Source organism: Vulpes lagopus, chromosome 14 (assembly GCF_018345385.1).
Source record: "Vulpes lagopus strain Blue_001 chromosome 14, ASM1834538v1, whole genome shotgun sequence".
In the NCBI taxonomy this organism is placed as follows: domain Eukaryota; kingdom Metazoa; phylum Chordata; class Mammalia; order Carnivora; family Canidae; genus Vulpes; species Vulpes lagopus.
In genome coordinates this window covers 30,760,768-30,783,960 of record NC_054837.1, presented here as the reverse complement: position 1 = coordinate 30,783,960, position 23,193 = coordinate 30,760,768, and the positions used below count along the sequence as shown (strand labels likewise).

The following is a 23,193-nucleotide window of genomic DNA, read 5'->3' as shown; positions in this document are numbered from 1 at the left end:
GCTACACCGGTGCCTGCACAGTGATGGGGGGGTCCGCGTCCTGTGCTACACCGGCGCCTGCACAGTGATGGGGGGGTCCACGGCCTTTGCTATACCGGCGCCTGCACAGTGATGGGGGGGTCCACGGCCTGTGCTATACCGGCGCCTGCACAGTGATGGGGGGGTCCACGGCCTGTGCTATACCGGCGCCTGCACAGTGATGGGGGGGTCCACGGCCTTTGCTATACCGGCGCCTGCACAGTGATGGGGGGTCCGCGTCCTGTGCTATACCGGGTGCAACAGTGCACCCCCAGATTCGCGCAGCCCAGACCCTCGGACGGGACTCTCCTTGGGAAGAGGGTCTTGCGTATGTAAAAGCAGAGGTCGTGGAGAGGCTGGCCCCTATTCCCCGTGGCCGTCCTCCACAAGAGAACGGGCTGGAAGACTGACCCCCAGAGGCAGAGAGGCAGGGGTGCGCGTCAAGCCAGGCGGATGCTCTACGGGAACGTGTCCCCCCCCCCACTGCACGGCCGCTCAGCGCAGCCCGGGGCCTAGGGCGGCTGCCCCGTGTGAGGGCGGGGTTGGCTGCAGCAGTGTGCGGACCCCCCCCGCAGCAGGCACCCCACTCCGCACCGCTCGCCCAGCCCGCCCCCTCCTCACCCGGAGCCCGCCCCAGCCAGCGCCCCGACCCCTGCCTGACTCACCCCCGGTCTCTTCCTTCGGCGCGTCCTCCGCCTCCTCCGCGCCGCCCTCCGCTGCCGCCGCCGGCGTGTCGCCCTCTTGACCGCCGCGAGCAGGGAAGACAAAAATGACACGTGTCCGTCCATCCCACCGCGCGAGACCCCGGGGGAGGTCGCGGGGAGACGCGGGAGGCCCGCCCTTGGGTGGAGCTCCGGGGACCCTGAGGACCCTGAGATGCTGGCGGGCGGGGGAGGGAGAAGGGGCGCCTGCTCCTCAGGTGCGAGTTCCCGGGCCTGTTAGGGCTTGTTACACCTGCCACCTGCCGTCTGGAGCCTTCTGCCTCCTTGCTCACCCCTCCCTGCCCTCGTGGACTGGCGCCAACTTCTGAACCAACACAGTCATCCCGAAGTGTTCCAGGTGCCAAAGACAGCTTTAAGCGGCACCAAGTTCCCCAGGAGATGAAGGTCAAGGTCCCAGAGTGATGGGATGGTTCCACCAGCCCCCCTGGAAATACAAGGGACCAACCAGCTTAAGAAAGAGGCTCAACTCCACTAATTATTATTAAAAATGTAATATAGATCAAGCAAGTGCAGCCCCCTTTCATATGTGGGATCACCAGATATTAAAAAGATTGACAGTATCCAGGGTTGGCAAGACCCTTGGCTAACAGGAGCCTGGCCACTGCTGGGTGTGGACTGGCAGGGCCTTTCTAGAGAGCAGTTTGGCAGCCTATCTGTGGTGTAAATGCACACACCTAGGAAACCTGCAACTCTGCTTTTATAAACCTACACCGTAGAGATACACAGTGTGAAGACAGGTGTGCATTGTTACTTTGTGGGGGAAAAAATGCTATGGAAAGATAAATAAAATATGGTCTATCGATATACTTAAAACCTATAAAGGTATGTAGATCTATAGGTATTGACATGAAAATTTCTCAAGATGTATTTGAGGGAGACAAATCACAAAATAATACATAGATAGATAGTATGATTGATTTTAGAAAGAAGAAGAAGTAGAAGTTATATAGTAGAAGAAGAGCGTTATATATATGTAGGGAGAGAAGTTATAAAGTAGAAGAAGAGCGTTATATATATGTAGGGAGAGAAGTTATAAAGTAGAAGAAGAGCGTTATATATATGTAGGGAGAGATAATAGATAGATTGATTGATTCAAAGATCTGGCAAGATAGACAACAAACTAACAATAGTGGTTACCTATTGGAAAGGGTAAAGGAGTGGGAGGAGGACTTAAGGCATGGTGAAGGCTTGCTTTTCCACTTTTTACTTTATATCATTCTATGTCATGTGAATTTTTTAAAGAATGCCCTTCAGTAATACTTGTCATTTTTTAAAATTTAAAGTCGTGGGGCACTGGTGACTCACTGGTTGAGTGTCTACCTTTGGCTCAGGTCAGGATCCCTGGGCCCTGGGATCAGTCGCGCATCGGGCTCCCCAAGGGGTGCCTGCTTCTCCCTCTGCCTATGTCTGTCTCTGCCTCCGTGTGTCTCTCATGAATACATAAATAAAAACTTTTAAAAATAAATAAAATTTAAGGTCATGGCGTAAGATGTAATGAGTCATGATTACATAATACATACAGCATGATTGCATTTTCTTATTTCAAGAAATATGCGCTTAGCTATTAGGACAGCATCTTGGGCTTGCCGCTGCCAGTTGCAGGCACCAGCACCCTCTTTCCTACCAGCACCCTCGCCAGCATCTATTTGTCTGCATTCGTATAATTTTTAACTGGGAGGAGAGAAGTCCTGCCTGGGGGCAGGGACAGAAATAGAAACTGGCCCCATTCCAGGTCCTGCGACAGACCAGGGCCCTGTGCAAAGGATCTAACACTGCCCAAGTGTCTTAATACGGGAGGACGGTGAGAAGAGCCCCAGGGGAGGGAAGGGGAAGCGCGTCAGACAGACAGAAGCAGGTCGCGGGCCAGGCGGACTCCCGAGCACCCTTAGGGTCCAGGAGCGGACCCGGGGCCCCTGGGGAGGGAGACTGCGACCGCGGCGCAGAGCGCGGCACCCAGCGGGCTGCGCGGGGAGGCTCACCCGTCTCCGCCTGCGCCTCCTCGGGCCCCGCCCTGCGGTAGAAGAAGAGCGTCGAGGCGGCCTCCTCATCGCTGGTCTGGTTGAGGAAGTGCAGGATGAGGTCCTCGACCTTGCCGTCGTCGCGGTTCAGCAGCTCCTCGAAGAGCTCGGGGTCTGTGAGGCCGAAGGCCGCGTACACGCGGTCGCGCATCCACAGCACCCGCAGGTCGTCCATGGCCGCGCAGCCCCGACGGCGCCCCGGGAGCCCGGCGACCGGCCGCGTCCCGCAACGACGCCCCTGCCAACCGGCGCCGGGTCAACGGCCGCCGCGTCCCGCCTCCCGCCCCCCCCCCCCCCCCCGGCCGCAGCGGCGCGGACCGGGCCCGGGGAGGCGCCCGCCCTCCTCCCGGCCGCCGACTGCGGACCTGGGAGCGCCGCCCGGGAGCCCCTCCACCCCGGGCCACTGTCCCGCCCGTGTCGCCCCGAAGGAGGCCGAGGCCGCCGGCGAGGTGACGGACGCGGCGGGGCCGACCGCCGGGGCCCCCCGCACTGTGGATCCCAGGGCCTCAGAGGAGCCAAGAGCTCGCCTGGAGTTCCCGGGGCAGGTTCCTCCTCGCACGCGGCATCAGGAAGGAGGGAGACCCGAGAAGCGACAAGTGACTTCTGGCGTCTGCGATCAGGAAAGGGGCCAAGTGCGTTGGCTTTCCAGCCAAAACCAGGGCGTAACGGAGCAAACACCCATGTTTTAAAAAATATATTTATTTCTCATTAGTAAAAGAAGTCCAGTACTGATAGGAAGATGCAAAATTGTCCTTTTGTGCATTTGTGGCACTTTTAGCGACTGTGGTTTCCCCCTCACAGAGTTGAGTCTTTAGACAAAGGCCGACCCTAAGAACCCAGCCTTCCCACTGGATTTTCCCATCAAGGAACAAGTGGAATGTTCGAAGTATTTCTTACAATTCTAAACCAAAGCTCAGCATCAATGACCTAGCTGTTGGAAAACTATTACTTGGCACTGCCTCACTTTCATCATCTTGAATTAAGATTCTTAATAACGTTACTGGAGATACACTAGATGGCATGCAAGCAAATTTGGCTTTAAAATTTTAAGAGGAAATTTACTGTTTTTAAATGCAGACTGCAGAACAGTTAATAGAAGTTTTGTTTTTGTTTTCCAAAATGAATCAGGCCCTAAAATGTCTGAATATTTAATTCATAAACATCCTGAGTTACCTATGCTATATTCTATGGCTTATTAAACTACAGCAGAATGAAAACAAAACAGAATGTTTTTATAAAAATACCTACTCCACAAACGAGGGCAGAGTGACATTCAGTGAAAGGTGATTCATTTCAAGGTCCTATCCACAATGAATGGAAAGCTCACCATGATCCTCACCAGAACACCCTCTTGAGTTCCTTATCACAATTATGTCACCACAAGGATACTCATCCTTAGCCTTGCAGGATGAAATCAAATTGTTTCCTGAGGAAATCCCCTGGATTTTTATTTTAGGATTCCACATGGAGTGAACACCTGGATGAAAACTAGAAAATGTGGCCATCATGCCATTTATCATGAACGTTCTCTGCAGGAAAATAAGCAGATATGTAACATCACCATGATAACTGACCATTTTGCCTCTGGATATTTGCTATTAAGGGAATGAAGTCTGTCTTAAAAATTGTATGTGTAATAGTTCTACCAAACAGCTTAAAAACAAAGCACAGCAACTGCTCTGGTAACATAACACTGGAACCTATAGCTTTAGAAAAAAATAAAATTTCCCCTGGTGCCTAAAAGACACCATCGAACTCTATTTCTACAGAGTTCTTTCATAAAAGTTAGGACCACTAAGACATTTTTTTATATAATTACATAGGATACATAACTACTGCATAGGTTTCAATTAAATAATGACTCTTCCCTCTCTGTTCTATATCCTGATAAGAGGTGTTACTTAGAATTACAAACTGGACCATAACAACTCACCAAAGGGGACCCTAAAAACTTTCAGCAGACACTGCATGCCTCTTGTTTACTGATCAGTTAATGGTGCTCTGAAATCAGGGTTTTCCTAGGGATGAATCAGTTACCCTTTTATTACCACAGATACTTGGGAGTAAAGTAATAAAGATGCCAACTTTTCAGGGACAAGTCTGCAACCTCAGCAGCATTATTGAGATTTTGCATTTCTCCCAACAGAAGTGTCCAACCAACATTACACTTTCCCAGGGAAAATGAACCCTGAGAGCAGAATCATATCCCAGAGTCTCATCAGCATAGTTTAGGCTTGATACTGTAATATGAGGGACAAAACCTAGTAACTCCAGGCTGGCTTTCAGTAACAGCTCACAGAAGTGCAGCATGGAACATTTCCTACACTTAGAAAGGTGTAATGGGAGAGTCCCAATTATGTCGGGGTGCTTAGTTCGTGCCTCTCAGCAAACAGTCTTGACATTCTGAAAAGATACACTTAGATTCAATGCTACCATAAGCTCAGCTAGAATGAAAATTCCAAACATTACCACCAGTCAGGTGAAAGAGTACACGGACAGACCTTTTCGAAAGTTTCTCAAAAATGTTAAGAAAGTGAGAACACAGCAGATTTCTTTTTGAAAATAATTATCTACAATCAGTTACAGTAAAATATGAAAAATGAACATAATTTACAAGACAATAGATCTTCCTCGACTTACGATGGGGTCTCATCATAAGTTAAAAATATTCGAAGTCGAAAATGCATTTACCACACCTGACCTATGGGACAACACAGCTTAGCCTGGCCCACCTTACTCGTGCTCAGAGCACCAACGTGAGCTCTACCACAAAGCCTATTTTATAATGAAGTGCTGGGTGCAGGTGGTGGTGGTCAGTGACCCTCGTGACCATGTGGCTGATGGAGTGCTGCAGCCACTGCCCAGCATCAGGGGAGAGGATGGGGCCACAGATCGCGAGCCCGGGACAAGTCAAATTCAAAATTCCAACTACAGTTTCTACTGAATGCAGTATCACTTTCACACCACCATTAATTCAAAATTCATTAAACTAAACCATTGAAGGCAAGGACTGTCTGCACAAATTAAAATATTCCCTAGGACGGACCTATATTTATTCAAAACTATATTTCAAGTGAATAGATGGATTTAAACTAAAGATTCTAAGAATTAATTTTCAATTGATCCAGTGTTTGAAAGTTTAAATTAACTCTAAATACCTTTATGAGACCTTTATTTAGAATTAGTCTGAAAGTAAAAAAATTATACTGTTCTCAAGGACAGCTGCAATCTCTTTAAAATACTCAATTTATATTTTGTTATAAAAATACACAAAATACTACTTTTTATCTTCCTTTCACTCAGTATAAACCCCTTCTGGTTCAGTTACATTAGCCAAGCTGGTCTCTAAGTTCAAATCACATCCATATTGTATCTTCTCCAGTCATATTGGGTTTTAAGGCTCAGTATACAGTTTACCTCTCAAACATACAATTATCATAATCGGTTTTACATAAGGATAACAGGATAAGAACAGTTTTAAAAATATACAAGTGGGATAACCATCTGTTGTACATTATTTCATCCCATTTTCCCCAATTATTAAAACAAGACAAAATTGTAGAAACAATCCCTTACTTGCAGTTCTAGATAGCATACAATAAAAAAATGTTTACATACTTTTAATTAAGCAGAATGTGAATCTTTTTGATTATCCGTCATTAAATTTTTTTTAAAAAACTATACTTAACTTCAGCAGTTGGAAAATATTATCTGACAACGTCAAGCGACAGACTACCTCTTTGTTGTTTTAATAAGGTGAAAAGGAACTGAATATCTAAGACCAGTTTCAATTAACCATTCAAAACCGCTTCTCTCCCCCAAGCCTCTATTTTTAAAAATATCTTTAACATAACTTTTGGCATTAACACCTATTTGCTCATCATAAAAACTGAAAGAAATTTATATATCTGAAATTGATAAACTTTACAAAATATTTAACATGTGGAAGAGGTATATCTTACAGAATTATTTGGCTATATCATAAGGCAATCAATGAAGACGGAATTTTTCCTATTGTAAATCTGACATAAGTGAAATTCTGTAACATGATAATTCTCCATAAATTTGACAGCTTGTCAGATACAGCAATGCGATCATGCCATGTCGTCACCAAACTTGGACGAGAGTAGTCTGAATGAGAAAGGAACAAATTTGGTGCCTGCACCAACATAGAACTTGTTCTGAAATTCTACCCTAAAAAAAAAAGAAAAAAAAAACAGATTTCAGTTTATTAATGAAAGATTGTGAAGAACATTTCCTATGTTTCTTCAAACAACACGTATAAGTTTTAAAAAAGCGGGGGAGGTGGCTTCCTGTGCTAAAGTTGCTTCCATTCTATACATGCTCTCTTGGCACAAATGTTTTTACTTAAATAAAATCTACACATGCACACACTCTACCCCAAGTTGCCTTTCTCGATGTGTAATGGAAACACGAAGCGTCACACCACCTCACACACCACAAACAGACACATGAATATTCAGAATCTCTCTCCCCACATTGGTAACTTCACACACAGACAAGTAATCTGACATATACTATAAACCATTAAGAAACATGTAAGAATTTTATTTTACAGTAAGATAAAGTAATCTGTCAGACCCCAAATGAATTAAAATTATTAAATATACTGTTATTCAACAACTATAAACTTGCTTTGTCAGTGATAATACTTCAGAAACAAAATACAATTTTAATTGAAGGGATCTGAATATAGATCCCAGCGTTGGGAAGGGAAGAACCAGCCTAAATTAAGTGCCAGATTTTTGTGGGGTTATATATACATGTGGGGAAGGGGTTCTTTTTTTTTTTTTTTAAATAACAGTTCCAAAGTTAACTTTCAAACTCACCAGTGGAGACGTATGGCGTGAAGAAATGCGGAAAGGCCTTCCATGATCAAAAGGATGAAAATTGTCAGAACTGCAAACAGAGCAATAACTGGCAGCAGCAACAAGACTCCGTAAGTGGTGTCTACTCGGAGGCCCACGCGCACCAGCATGGTCCACAGGACATCAGACAACTCTGCAGGTGAAGCATTCAGCAGATTTCACTTCTGTTAATGCTCACTGAGTCACCACAATTAGCTAGTGGAACTGGGTCTCCTTCTGATGACTCTGAATTATCATCCACAAAAATAATATACACACCTACATAATTCAAAAGTAATCTGCTTCTTGTGTAAAAGCTAACCTGCCCTTGATCATCTCAAACCCTGAGAAAGATGCGGCATGCCAGAAAAATCAGAGGCCTGCCTCCCAGGGAGAGAGCTTGACCCAAACCAAGGTCAGGCTGGCTCTGTCCCCAGCACGATACTAGTTGGCACAGTATCTGAAAGATGGTACCGTGCTTCCCTTGGAAATGTGAAAATGTCCCAGAGCAGCTCCCTGGGGGTTCACTGTGGCACTATGGGGTGTCTCAGCATAGAGTTTGGGTCTAAGTGAAAAGTGAAAACTTACGTGCGTGAGCCAAACTGAGAGCCCAGAGCCTCAGATACGAGGCGGTGTTGGAGATGCATCCCAGACAGTACTCGATGGAATGAATCACTTGGGTCATTAATATTTCTCCAAAATTAAACTGGGAGAGAGGACACAATATGTGTTAGATTCTGTATATTGCCTACATGCTCTCACAGGTTACACATCTCGTCCACAGTCACTCCGTCGCTCTCAGAGACCTGGCCTCTGAGACGCTGGGGAGAACATGCTGGAGTGTGAGAACAGTGAGTCAAAGATCTGAGCTCTGCTCACAGCTCCACCACAGCCAGCTCTATGACCTACAGAGCACACCATCCCAGTTCCTTGGCCTCAGATTCCTGTTTGGCACCTGGCCTGGAACTGTCCCTCACAGATGGCACAATGTGACTCAGGAGCTCATCTCTGCAACCACAAAACACCAATTGAAAACAGATGCTTCCCAGACACGAGCCTGGAGACCCTGGCTAAATGTGTGCATCCAACAGGTAAATGCAAGCCCACCACAATGAAGTTGTGAAACGGGGCCCCTGCCAGCAAAGAGGCTGTACAACACTGGAAAAGACTCTAACACTCTTTCCAACTCTGCTTCTTGATCTTTTTTATGATCCTATGAATTATTAATAGTCCCAAATTAAAACATTAAATTACATAATTATAAAATGCAGATTATAATAAATTTTGTTTAGTCCTTATTGGAAGACCAAATAAAGTTTCAAGAAAATAAAGCAAACCAGAGTAGCAGAAATGGCTCAGTTGTGTCTGCCCAGGACTGTGCCACCCGCCCTTCAGGAGGGGGGATCTGCTTCTCCTGCCATTCACCCCATACTCCCAGCCACAGCTGTCATGGGCTAAACTGCATCCCCCTCCAAATCCATGGGTTGAAGCTCTAACCCCCAATGTGACTGTGTTTGGAGGCAGGGCCTTTAAGGGAGTAATTACAGTGAAGGGAGGTCGTAAGGGTAAGTGTCCTTAGAAGAGAGGACAAGGCCCGGTGAGGACACACACAGCCACTCACAAGCCAAGAAAGAAGGCCTTGGGAGAAACCAGTGCTTCCACCTGCTCAAACCTGGACCTCTAGCAGTCAGTATCTGTCATTTAAGACCCAGTCTGTGGTTATGGTGTCCACGCAGGCTACTGAGCAGATGCTGGTCTGGGAATGGCAAGTGACCCTAGCCAGGCAATCACAGTGCTTCCTGAGGATTCTTCCTAATAGAATCAGCCAATAGTGCTTTTCTCTCTGACCAAAAGATTGGAAAAAATAAGCTCAGGGCCATCTGTGACCAAGGTTCCAAAATCATGGGGCCGGCTGGCTTCAAAACATAAAACAAACCAACTAAGAAAAACCAACCCATACTTCTTGAAATTGGAGACCTAGAAACCAATCACCCTGAGGCCAACACTGTTCCTGCCTGAAATGAGCCAGTGGTATGAATCAGGTCTCCTCCTGCAAATATGACAAAGTTCTGACTGAGAGAAGAATCTTCTGAAAGCAATGTTCATGGCACCTTAAGTCACTTCATAGGACAGCAGGTCATGTTAACACTATAAATCCCACTGTGAAATTGAAAAAACAAAATGACAGCCCTTATGACAGATGACCATAGAGCAGCATCTGGGAAGCTTTGTGTGACAGGTCTTTCGGGTTTTGTTTTATTTTTTAAAGATCATTATTATTGTTGTTCTCACAGTGATTACCTCTATAATAAAAGCTTAGTTTCTTTTCTTTTTTTTTTTTTTTTAAGTAAACTCTACACCAATGTGGAGCTTGAACTCACTCCTGAGAGCTACGAACTGAGCCAGTCAAGCACCCCGAGAGCTTGGCTTCTTATCTAATGTAAATTGTTAGTAACAGAGAAGATTACCTCTTCACATGTCATTTCTCTACATCCATCTTCCACTGGGTTATTTCCCTCTTCTATGTCTTGGCTTCCCAGCAGAGAAACTTCTTCTTCACTATCTTTCCTTATAAGCGTGTAACCACTCTAACAATAACCAAAAGAACAGAGTCATTGTCTTTAAAATCACAAGGACATGACAAATACAAAGTCAGAGCCCCTTCCTTTCTCTTAATGATTCAGCTCTTTGAGAATACATAAATAATGAGAGACTCCTAACGGCAGAGAACAGAAGGGTGACAGAGGGAAGTGGATGGGGGATGGATATTAAGGAGCATACCTGTTGTGATGAGTACTAGGTGTTGTATGAAAGTGATGCATCACTCAATTCTACTCCTGAAACCAATTTTACCATATGTGTTAACTAACTAAAATTTAAATAAACACTTGAAATCAAAAAATTAAATTAAAAAGTTGTTTGTAAGAACATAAACATACCATACCTAAGATGGCTATTATTTAAAAAAAAAAAAAAGTAAGTATCGATTAGGATGTGGAGGAACTGGAACCTCTGTTCACTCTGTTCCAGAAGACTCTGTGCACTGCTGGTAGGAATGTAAAATGGTGTGGCCATTTTGGAGAACAGAGTGGTGGGGCCTCAAAAAATTAAACACAGACTTATTATGTAATCCAATAATTCCATTTCTGAGTACATATCCAAAAGTATTGAAAGCAAGAACCTGAACAGATTTTTATATAACCGTGTTCACAGTAGCATTCATTATTCACAATAGCTAAAAGGACCAACCCAAGCATCTGCTGATGGATGAACTGCTAAGAAGAATGTGGTCAGGCTATACAATAGAGTATTACTGAGCCTTAAAATGGAAGAAAATTCTGACACCTGCTGCAACATAGCTGAACCTGGAAGGCATGGTGCTCAGTGAAACAAGCCCATCACAAAAGGACAAATACTGTATGAGTCCACATATAGGAGGTGCCTAGAGGAGTCGAACCAGAACAACAAAAAATAAAATGGTGGTTGCAAGTGTCTGGGGGAGGAGGATGGGGAGTCTGTGTTTCTTGGGGACAGAGTCTCAGTCTGAGAGGATGAAACAGTTCCAGAGACAGATGCTGGTGGCGGCTGCACAGCTGTGGGGATGTATTCCAGGCCACTGAATTATACACTCAAAAAGTTACAATGGAAATGCTGTAGCATTCCACAGAGCTCACGTACAGTTTATCACAATTATTTTTAAAGAAACTAAATGAGAAAGCTGGCACACTGGCAAACAGTCTAGAGAGAAATCTAACAAAATGGAACCCCGGTTATAACGGAGAGATACGAGAGGGCACCATTTTCTCTACGTACCGTGTTTTCTATCATTCAGTTATATTATTTAAACTAAAAACAGAAATCCTTTAATGATGACAGCAGTGCTGAAGGACTCTGTTCAAGCTCCCAGCAGCTTTGTGGCTCACTGGGCGGGAGCCACTCCCACACGCCCACATATAGCAGGCCAACTGCGGTAAAGCTTCTGCAGCACAGGCAATACCAGAGGCTGAATAAAGGAGGCTCTGGCTTTAAATCAAGACACTGAGACCCTCTAAAAGGTGTTTTCTGGACTCCTCTTTTTAAACCAAAACCAGACTCTGCTCACCACCTACAAATACACATCCAAGCCCATGCTTACCCTGCTTACTCCGAAGCAACTGCGCCCATTGTGCAGCCACAACAAGAAGAGCGGTTTTCCCAGGAAGAGAACAGGCACAGACAAAGCTGTGACGACCAGCAGCAACCTCTGGACATGCTCCTGTGGGCGCAGAAGGGAAGGAAGTCAAGGAAGACACGAGACCTGCAAAAAGGGTCGCTGGTGCACTCAGTGAGTGAAAACCAAACACCAGGTCTCCTTCTTCACGATAACAAGGAATAGAAGATAGACACAAGTCAAATGATATCTGCCAGCAGATCTTTCCCTAAACTCCTAGTGGAATTCTGGAATGATGAATAACACTACTGACAGAGAGGGGAAAGAGTCATTTTGTTCAGATCTGTAAGGAAGGAATAAGAAAATTCTCAACAGAGTCAAATTCTAGCTAATACTTTTCTGAAAACACTGTACGAGGGCGAATACAAACACAAGCTCTTCATTTTTTTTATATTCTTGTTCTGTTTTTTTTTTATTATCATCATTATAAAGACTACTTGAGGAAAGTGAGCACATAGTAGTAGATTCACTTCTACAAGAGAAAAATCCCAAAGGAGGATTCAAAACAAAACTAAAAGAATTTTCTTAAAAAAGAGAGATATCTAGTTACCTAAAAATAAATAGAGAGCAAAGCATGTTCACGCTAACATAATCACTGTGGCCTACATGGTTTTAAGGGATCTGTAAGTGGCTATGAAAACAGATGACCAAAAAAAAAAAAAAAAAAAAAAAAAAAAAAAAAAAAGAAAACAGATGACCAGGCATCACACTGTCCATGGCTTATCCCTCCTCTGTGGCCATCCCCGTGTGACACACAGATTCCCAGGGCTGTGCACACTACATGGGTATGAGCTAGTAGTAGCTATGTGTTAGTATCTCATACCACACCACCAACATGAATCAGCCCCCAAAATGCTAAGACAAGTGGGGTTCACAGGCAGAGTCCTATCAGAAGTCAAGAGCTATGAAGTCAATCAGACTGGGTTAAAATCTGGACTCCCTTGGCAGCTGAGTGACCAGGTCTGCACTGAGCCACTGGGATGATGCCATCTACCTCAAGGGCTATTTTGAGTTCAGAAAGAATATTCATGGAAGCATATATTCAGGCATGCAGGAGATGATCTTTGACCAGGCCACCTGTGCCGCACTGACCTCCCTGCTATGCCTTTATCTATTCCATTCTATAAAGGTTCAACAAAATAACAACTAAATACAACTTAAAAACCACAAACAGGAGAAATATAAATAAGAGTTGAAAACTCAAATAATTCAAAAAGGAAGTATGCATGTAACTCACCATGAAGCCCTGGTGCTTCAAGATGCACTTCAAATCTGACTTAAAACTTAGCTGTCCACAGAATGTGGAAAACAAAACCAGATGCTCCATTTGCAGAATCAACAAGATTTTTAAAAAATAAAAGCAAAATCTACAGCTCAAGAGAATATAGGCTGTGACACACTGACTGGGAGGATTTCTCCACTACCTCACAGATGCTGGGAACGGGGAACACAGTATCTACAGCAGCATCCTTCAGAAGGGATGCTGTAGCATTCCACACAGCTCAGAGACCCTCAACATAATCACAATACAAGCTCACATTTAGTGAACACCGGCAGGGGCCAGGTACTTTTCTAAGGATTTGATAGGATTAACTCTATGCTCTAAATTGGGTCTTATTTTTACTCCCATTTTACAGATGAGGGAACTGAGGCATGAAGGAGTTAGTCATGTGTTTGCAGTTCCATTTTGGGGAAGTGACAGCACTGGGATCACAAGCAGGTCACCTGAGCCCCCATTCTACCACCATGCCACAGTGTGGATCAGGTGGCATTACACAAACACACAATTCTAGAAAAGCCAGTTTTGGAGAGGGTCAATGTGCTCTGGTCCAGATGCTGATTCCATGATGTCCTGACTTAGGGATTAATTTCAAAGTAATTAAAAAAGCAGGGGAATTCGCCAACCCTCAGAAACCCTCCAGAAATACTTTCTTCCCAGCAGTTCTGATGGCTACCAAGGGGCAACAAATTCAGGTTATAATGTCCAATCAGAGCCCCCCCCAGCACAGCGTTCAGAGCAGGTGGCACAGTCTTCTAACATAGAAACAGAAAGCCCCTACATGCTGGGGAAGCCTGTGGAAAGCACCTCCAATCATCAATACAACAAGGCTCTTAGAAGGACTTCCTTTAAGTTCCTAAGAGTAGAAGAGAGCATTACCTACCTGCCCTGAGTAAAGACCATTTGTTTCACTAGCCGGAAATAAAAACATGTTAATAAATTCAATCAGAATGCTGGGAGCAACTCGGGAGGTTTCTGCTGAATAAACCAGCCACTTATAGACAATCATAAATATAAGGTATCCAAAGATGCACAGCATGAAGAGAAGTTCTGGGACGGAAACCAAATAAATATTGAACTTCTTCCGGAAATGCCTAAGGAAAAAAAAAAAAAGGAATCGATCAAACCATGAGCAAGTTTGGACTGAGATAAAAAGTAAATTACTCTTTGGGATGCCTGGGTGGCTTAGCAGTTTAGTGTCTGCCTTCGGCTCAGGGAGTGATCCCGGAGTCCTGGGATGGAGTCCCATATTAGACTCCCTGCATAGAGCCTGCTTCTCCCTCTGCCTGTGTCTCTCTGCCTCTCTCTCTCTCTCTCTCTCTCTCTCTTTTTCTTTCATGAATAAATAAATAAAATCTTTAAAAAAAGAATTACTCTTCAATTCTTTGTGACAAGGCCTATCTCATCAGAACATCCTTCGTATTCTGATACTTGTACGGGATTCAGATACGTCCGTGAAGAAAAGAGATGTGAGCACAGTGAAAATGCTGGTGTTTTACCATCAGGCCCAGTGATAGGAAGAAAACATACCTCTTCCTCTTCACACACTAGTTCTAGTGAACAAACAAAAAGTTCTCTAATTTATAAAACGCAAAAAGAGTATAATAAAAATTAGTTCCAGAAATAGATCTGAATGAACACGTTGGATGCTTCCCTCCCTTGAATGTCAAACTCCATGAGGAGTTCTCTGTCTCTGTCTTCAGTAACACTCGATCCCAGAGCCTAGCCCAGGGCCTGGCATATACTATACACTCAATAAATATCTGTTAAATAAATGAAATCACTGAAAGAGTCACAAACCTGTATCATCAAAACAGAATCAAACCAACATATCACCACCCACACCAGCTGCCTTTAAGACCCATACAGCCTACCCTCAAGAAGCAAAGTATAAGAAACACCAAACTTGGCTTATAAATACTGCTTTAGAAAAAAATCTGTACTTACAGGTGGTTAAATATTCCCAGAATGACTCCAAAAGTCATGTGAATAATTCCTAAAATCACAGACATTTTCATTTTAAAAGAGTTTAGAAAAGTGAGACGATTTGTGGCCAGGTTCCAAATCTGAAGACAAAAACAAAACAAGACATCTTTAACTTCCTTCAACTGCTTTAGGACACACAGATGACACTCGACAAATTTCCTACTTTAAATAGAAACGCAGCTATAGATTTAAAAAGAAAGCAACATTCAGACTTTCTTCCTGACACTTCTGATCTGAGAACCCCTGATTTTCTTAAACCAGGGGCACAGACTATTACAAACAACTCTTTCACATAAAGTTCAAAGGACGTCAAATGAAACAATCATGTCTAGGGATCTGTGCCTCTGAGGCAATGCTAAAAGAAAGGGCAAGAGAAAGAGTAACACAGAGTAGGGGAGTGGAAACTTTGCTCTGGGGAGAGCTGATGCCAGCAGGGCACATTCCAGGTCCTGGGGTCTCTTACCCTGGGTGGGGGCCATACAAATATGCACATTATAGCAGTACATACATGTTTTATACATTCTTGTGTATGTGCATTTTATGATAAAGTTTAATAGAAACAAAGGGAAGAGAGGAGGAGAAAGAGAAAAAAAGAGGGAAGGAGAGAGGAAGGAAGGAAGAAGTGCAACAAATGGCCAAAGCGTGCTGATGATAAAGCCCAGGGCACTCTAGCTGAACTTCTAGGGGCTCCTGCCCTAGCCTCTCCGGGTCCTGCTGCGACTGCTTCTCTCACTCTCGAAAAAATAATTCTTACAGTCACTCACTCAGGGAGATTAGGAAAAGGGAAAAGGGCCTATTTGGACAGAAAGATTTGTTTTTTTAAGTGAAAATAAGGCTAACTTAAGCTTGACTGTCTGGGTCCACGGAATAGCCTGCTGGCAGTGGTCACTCCAGGGACGTGGCATGTAGGAAAACTAGCAACAGCATAACATAGCCAAGCATGACATGGAAGTCCCTCTTTGATCACTAAGCTAAAAGCAACTGGGTACAGAAAGATCTTTTAAACAAAAAAGAGGAAGAGAAAGATGTATTTGTACGTTCATAAAGAAATTTGGAGGGATGCCTGGGTGGTTAAGCATCTGCCTTTGTCTCAGGTCAGATCTTAGGGCCAGGGATAGAGTTCAGCAATCAGGCTCCCCACAAGGAGGTTTCTCCCTCTGTCTATGTGTCTGCCTCTCTTTCTGTGTCTCTCATGAATAAATAAATAAATTTTTAAAAAAGAAACAAACAAACAAGCGAACTTGGAAGGAGACACTAGAAACTGACCCCAGTGGTTGCCAGGTGGAAGGCAAGGGGACTGAGGAAGTAAGGATGGGGTGGAGGAGACCTTTCAAAAAGAGCTGGATCTCGGACACATGCAAAGTATATGCGTGGGTCTATATTTGAGCTTTACGAACATAATGCCCATTTTTAAAATTAAATTGTAGCAAAAAGAAGCAGTACCATGCCCCAGTCTCCTCCTCCCCCTCAAAACGCCCACTTGAACTTTCTTCCTTGGTGCCTTTATTCAGAAACATTTCTTCTTTAAAGTAAGGCCACATTTACTAGGAATCGGGCTTCAAAATGCTATGCCTTAAGAGAATTGTTATAAAACTTTTTTCACATTTCCAATTATATGAAGATGAAAGACAATACCACCGATTTACACAAATGATGTGTAGAGGTGAGGGCCTGGTGGGAGGAGCCCGTTGGGGGAAGGGCCCAGTGGGCAGAAGGTCCAGGGGAAGGAGTCTGGTGAAGGCCAGAGGGTGGGGCTGGCCCGCTGTGCAGCGTGCCCGCTCTGGGGTGGGGGGGCAGCAGGCCTGGCCCCCTGCAGCTGCGTCTTCCTTTCCCTTCTCCTATCACTTCCCATTTCAAACAACTATCTCCACAAGCACCCTGATCACCTTGAGTTCCCTTTCAAGCTCTAAAACTCCATACAATTTCTTTCTAGATTGAAGGGTAAAAAAATAATCATAATCCCCATATACAAAGAAGAAATGTAGGAAGCAGCTACATTTCATGGCTCTTGAAGGGCCAGCTCCACCTGCCCACCCGTCCTGTCTGGGCACAGACTCTGGCTTCCCAAATGGACAGCTCAGCTTCATCTCTAAACCAACTTCACTGGGATGCACATGGGCCAGGACTGCCCAGGCAGACACCCCCCAGGGAACAACCCCCCTCAATCATGTGCAACCACGGGAACCATGCCCAGCAGTCTGAGAAAGCACTGTGACAGTGAAATTGGGGGGCGGGGGGGCACCACAGAGGAAGCTAGGATAACAGTGAGGGAAGAGTGCACTCACAGGATCGATGCCTAGAGGATAAGGACCCTGGAACACTCCGGGAACACTGGGGTCTAACTGCAACACTCTGCTGCGCCTGACAATGGTGTCACTGCAACAAGAAACAGAGTGAGCAGGCTTAGGGACAGGACAGGGATCTCAGAGAAATGCTCTTCCCCCCAAACACTGCTGGGCGGCACACACTTACTTCCAGAGCACCATGTTCCTGTGCTCAGCTAGGGCATGGCTGGAACTATACATGGCAGACACATTCCACCCGGAGCCAAACAGGTTCACAGATTTGGAAAAGCAGTCGTTGTAGATGAGGCCCGTGTACACAGAGAACAGCCCCATCAGCAGGAGGATGTATCGGCCATTGAAAAACATTCGCATAATCTGTGGAAAGCAGAGTGCAATGAGCAGGAGGACCACCACGAAAATGCTGGAAGAGAGCCCACATCTGTCTGGGCCTGCTCTGAACCGCTCCTCCCAGGGGGTGTCTCTGAGGGCCGATGAGAGGGTCTACCTCACATAGAGACCACAGGCCCATACCTCTTACAGCTCAGTCAGTGATGCGTACTGTCAAAAACTACGTTTAAGAAATGTTTCTTTTCTGGTCAAAAAGAAGGTAATTACTACTAATTACCCAAGATGTTAACAAGCTGAAGGGTTTATGCTCTTACCTCTTGTGACTGATTTAGTCTGGGATGGTTTTCATTTATCACGAGCAAGAGGGCAAATAGGAACATCACAAAGCCATGGCCGAAGTCTCCGAACATCACAGCAAACAAAAAGGGGAAAGTGATGATGGTGAAGAGAGCTACAGGGAGAGCAAGAGACTTGATTCACCAGAGGCAGAAAACTCTGGTTAAGTCAAACACTTGACCTGCCCCAGAAGTCCCAGAAGAAAACAGACAGGTTAAAATGAGCGTTTTACACTAAGCAAGATGACACAACAGGAGCCATGAGCCTACTTTCCTGAACGTCTACTACATCCTTGCAGGGAGAAACAGCAGCAACCATACAGAAGAGGATTAATAAATTCAGACTTCCAACCTGGGTTCACTTCCCTGTAGCTGCCAACTCCGTAGGCATCCACAATGTTCTGAAACCCCTCGGTGAACTTGTTGGTGCGGATTAGAGTTGGGGGTGTTTCTTTTGTTGGGATTGTGTTCATAAATGAGGGTATCGTAGCACCGCTCTCTCTCTTTCACATAAAAAGAAAGAAAAAACAAATCACTATCCAAGAGCTCGTTCAATAAACACTGACTCCCTGTGATGGCAAGGCTCCGCATGGCCCGTGGGGACATGAGAGCCACCACCAGGAAGGGAAGAGTTGGCAGGGCAGCACATGGGGGTCCAGTCTTGCAGAAGGAAGCATGTTATCCAGGCTGCGAGGACAGGAAAGCAAACAGCGGGGCTGAGAATGATGGGGATGTATATATATATATATATGCATATGGCAGCCTCAGAATTACCAACATAAAACTGAAATTTAATCTTTCATCTCTTAAAAACATTCAAAAGGAATCTGGAAACAACTGCAATGTTAGCTAATAAAACCAAAAAATAGATGAGAATAAATCAAAATGTCAACATTAGTATGACAAAGTCATATATACAGCTTTTTCCTTCAGTGCTTATAATTCTTCAGAAATGCATTATACTGATATATAATGGGGGAAATACCTTTTTAAATGCATAAAATAAAACAGGCTATTCCCAGAAAAGTAGATTTTCCAGTCAAATTATTTCTTAAAACACTTGCAAGGAAGGGGATTCTGGGAAAATTTCACATGGCAGCATGGTTTTGAACTCAACTCCCTGAATCCCCTGAAGAGCAGAAAGGGCAACCAGAAAGCAAAACCAAAATCCACAGACTGTATTTCTCACAAAATCATGTCCCCACAGGCCACAAAATGCAAATGGGTGGGGACAAACCGCTTGACGAGACGAAACCAGCACAGTAACAGCCTCCAGACCAGAGGAAGCGAGGGAAGCAATGTGGTTGGTGTCTGAGTCACAGGGGGAGAAACATCCCAAAGAAGTGAAAAGCATTCCCTGGGAAGCACAGGAGGCCAACCCAAGAAAAGCAGCTGGAACTGGGAAGGTTCTGGTTCTGTGCAGTCCCAAAGTGAGTGAGTGCAAGGGGCCCAGGGGAAGAGAGGTCTGTGGGGCCACAGCAGTCCAGCCCCCATGCCCTGAACTCGCCGAACAGTCTGGCCAGGGCTCCTTCCCACCACAGGGGCCTTCCACTGATGAGAGACCTGAGAATGAGATCAAAACCGAGCATGACAGGAACAGAAGAGATAAGGAAAGAGAAGGCCAAGGTAAAAGAGGGAGAGAGGAAGCCTCAGGTCCAGGAGCTAACACATTTTTGATCCCTGCTCAAAAGTATTAAAGGAAAAAATTCTGTGAAGTTAAGGAAAGTGATCCTGAATCTGCCCCCTTTTAAAAGTCCCTTGAGTATCATTTTTAAGATCTTATTTACTTATTCATGGAGAGACAGAGAGAGAGAGAGGCAGAGACACAGGCAGAGGGAGAAGCAGGCTCTATGCAGGAAGCCCGATATAGGACTCCATCCCAGAACCCCAGGACCACGCCCTGAGCCAAAGGCAAACACTCAACCACTGAGCCACCCAGGTGCCCCAAATCCCTTGAGTACCTTAAGCATGTTCTGTAAAGCTAAGGTAGAAATAGATTATGTACTTACATTATATATATGATTCCCTTTAGTATATTAAATATATACGCATAAATATGAATATATATTATGTTTAACATAGAATTTCCTTGAGCATTTAAACATGCTTTGTTTTCAGAAAACTAATTAGAGGGCAGCCCGGGTGGCTCAGCAGTTTAGTGCCGCCTTTAGCCCAGGGCCTGATCCTGGAGACCTGGGATCGGGTCCCACGTCGCGCTCCCTTCATGGAGCCTGCTTCTCCCTCTGCCTGTGTCTCTGCCTCTCTCTCTCTCTCTCTCTCTCTGTGTGTGTGTGTGTGTGTGTGTGTGTGTGTCTCACGAATAAATAAAATCTTTAAAAAAAAAGGAAAAAAAAAGAAAACTAATTACATTTTAAAGTGATCAAAAGGATGGAGGTCAAACCTTATATAAAGTTATAGTAAGAAAAGACTGAGCAGACAACATCCCTATGGACAATGAAAGCATGCCAGAAAGACACATCCACAAAATAGATAAGAATTTAACTTATTTCAAAATAAGCAAAAAAAAAATTACAAAAATAATATAGTGAGAAAAAAGCAACACAAAGCAGAGTTAGAAAGTCAGAAATGAGGTAAAAGAACTCAGAAAGGAATTAGAAATGAAAGAAAACATTCAGCAACAAAACTAGAAGGAACTCCCAAGGTAAAGAAACCTTAAGAGAATAGATGAAAGAATGGAAATTTTTAAAAATAAAAAAAGAAGTAAAGAAAGACAAAAAGGACTCAAGAAAAAGTGACAAACACTGAGGATAAGCAAAGAAGGTGCAGCTGAAACTAACAGCAGATCCCGAAGGAGGAAGCTAGAAACAGAAAGAAAACAGAATAAATACTAAAAATCACAGTTCAAAACTCTCTTGTGAAACCTTTTTTAAAACTACATATTAAAAAAAAAAAAAAAAAAAAAAAACGGGATCCCTGGGTGGCGCAGCGGTTTAGCGCCTGCATTTGGCCCAGGGCGCGATCCTGGAGACCCGGGATCGAGTCCCACATCAGGCTCCCGGTGCATGGAGCCTGCTTCTCCCTCTGCCTGTGTCTCTGCCTCTCTCTCTCTCTCTCTCTCTCTCTGTGTGTGTGACTATCATAAAAAATAAAAAAATAATAATAATAATAAAAAAATAAAAAAAATAAAAAAATAAAAAAAAAACTACATATTAAAAGAACACACTGTCTATCTGCGTATGGCCATATCAAGACATATTCTAATAAAACTATTGGTCTCTAAAGGAAAAAAAATTCTTCAGCACATAGGCAAAAAAAAAAGTACAAAATTTCTAAGGAAAATTCAGTTATCAGGCTTTTTGTTAGCAACACCATGCCAGAACAAAATGGATTCACATGTTTGAGATACCCATGGAAAACAAAAACAAAAATTTTAAAAACATGAGCCAAGGATTTTATTTCCAAAAAATGAACCTCCAATTATAAAGGCAGGAGACACACTATTATTGACATTTTAGAACCCAGGGAGTGCTGTTCCCATGGGCCCTGCTGAGGACTCCTGGAGAACATGGTTCGGACAGCCACAACGACAGGAAGAGACGCTGGCATCAATCTGGTGGTCTGTAGGCTATAAGCTCCAAAATGCCCCAACGGAAGCATGGTACTGCTAAGGGCTCTGCACACCAGGACTGCTGTGTGTTCCCATCAACGCATTGGCAGCAAAAAGGCATGTAGACATCAGTCAACCCACAGGTTCTTGTGATGCAGAGTGATTTGCTGGTTTTCAGCAACACTCGGAAAGGTTATAATTGGCTGGTTATATATGCCTACGAAAGCCAGCCCTTTTTCAAGAAAACTAGAAGTCCATTTGCCCCATCAAACAATTATATAATGGGCGGATTCCTGGATGGCTCAGTGGTTTAGCGCCTGCCTTCGCCCCAGGCATGGTCCTGGAGTCTCGGGATCGAGTCCCACATCAGGCTCCCTACATGAAGCCTGCTTCTCTCTGCCTGTGTCTCTGTCTCTCTCTCTCTTTCATGAATAAATAAATAAAATCTTAAAAAAAAAAAAAAAGAATTATATAATGAAACAAGGAGGCTAACAACAACAATAAAAAAACACATGAAAACTTGTTTCCACGGGTGCCTGGCTGGCTCAGTGAGTAGAGCATGCAATTCTTGATCTCAGGGTCATGTGTTTAAGCCCCACGCTGGGTGTGGAGATTACTTAAAAAACAAACTTAGGGGGCAGCCCGGGTGGCTTAGCGGTTTAGCGCTGCCTTCAGTCCAGGGCCTGGCCCTGGAGACCCGGGATCGAGTACCATATCAGGCTCTCTGCATGGAGCCTGCTTCTCCCTCTGCCTGTGTCTCTGCCTCTCTCTCTCTCTCTCTCTCTCTCTCTCTCTCTGTGTGTGTGTGTGTGTGTCTCATGAATAAATGAATAAAATTTAAAAATAAATAAATAAAACAAACTTAGGGGCACGCCTAGGTGGCTCACATGGTTGGGCATCTGCCTTCAGCTCCTGGGATCAAGTCCTACATCAGGCTCCCTGCTCAGCATGGGGGTCGGCTTCTACCTCTCCTGTCTTGTACTCTCTGTCTCTATCAAATAAATAAATAAATAAATTTTTAAAATGAATTTAATTTTAAAAGAGAAAACTTGTCTCCTTAACTGTCACTTGAAATATGTAAACCTGTTATTTCAAACGAAGAATTTTTTGACGTAGAAAAGCCCTCCCAGAAACATGGGAAACTGACCCTGTAGCCCTGGAGGGGGAAAAGCCTAGTCTTCAAAGTTACACCAAAGTTCAATGTGCTGCAAGAACAAACTGATAAGCTCAACTCTACTTCACAAAAAACTTCCACATGACCAAAACAAGCCAGCAAACAGATACATCAGAAGACGAATACAAATTGGGGAAAATATTTTTGCTTGTATCACAGATAAAGAGTCAATAGAAATGAATAAGAAAAAGACCAATAACCCAGCATAAAATGCACAAAGCATAAGAACATAGAGCTCACAAAAAAAGGAAAATTCAAATGGCTCCTAAACAGAAAAGATTTTCAACCTCACTCAAAATAAGAGAAGGACAGTAGCTGGTACTATCTACTGAACTGATCCAGCAAATCCACAGCTGGGACTTTCTCCTATGGACAGATCTGT

General features: G+C 44.2%; 2 protein-coding genes across 2 annotated transcripts in view; both read right to left on the bottom strand.

Annotated features, from left to right (window-relative positions):
• DNAH10 (dynein axonemal heavy chain 10) overlaps nt 1–3,003 on the bottom strand; it is a 132,522-nt gene extending 129,519 nt beyond the window's left edge. The window contains exons 1-2 of the mRNA XM_041729521.1: nt 2,720–3,003; nt 684–758 (exon numbers count right to left, since the gene is read on the bottom strand). Of these exons, the coding sequence (XP_041585455.1) occupies nt 684–758; nt 2,720–2,933 (289 nt within the window). The 5' untranslated portion in view covers nt 2,934–3,003. The remainder of the gene's footprint in view (nt 1–683; nt 759–2,719) is intronic.
• A 436-nt stretch (nt 3,004–3,439) lies between these two features.
• The window catches only part of ATP6V0A2 (ATPase H+ transporting V0 subunit a2), a 41,970-nt gene continuing 22,216 nt past the window's right edge, over nt 3,440–23,193 (bottom strand). The window contains exons 10-20 of the mRNA XM_041729182.1: nt 18,422–18,572; nt 18,049–18,185; nt 17,574–17,761; nt 17,387–17,477; nt 15,063–15,181; nt 13,999–14,209; nt 11,762–11,881; nt 10,095–10,214; nt 8,215–8,332; nt 7,609–7,780; nt 3,440–6,952 (exon numbers count right to left, since the gene is read on the bottom strand). Coding sequence (XP_041585116.1) covers nt 6,853–6,952; nt 7,609–7,780; nt 8,215–8,332; nt 10,095–10,214; nt 11,762–11,881; nt 13,999–14,209; nt 15,063–15,181; nt 17,387–17,477; nt 17,574–17,761; nt 18,049–18,185; nt 18,422–18,572 — 1,527 coding nt within the window. The 3' untranslated portion in view covers nt 3,440–6,852. The remainder of the gene's footprint in view (nt 6,953–7,608; nt 7,781–8,214; nt 8,333–10,094; nt 10,215–11,761; nt 11,882–13,998; nt 14,210–15,062; nt 15,182–17,386; nt 17,478–17,573; nt 17,762–18,048; nt 18,186–18,421; nt 18,573–23,193) is intronic.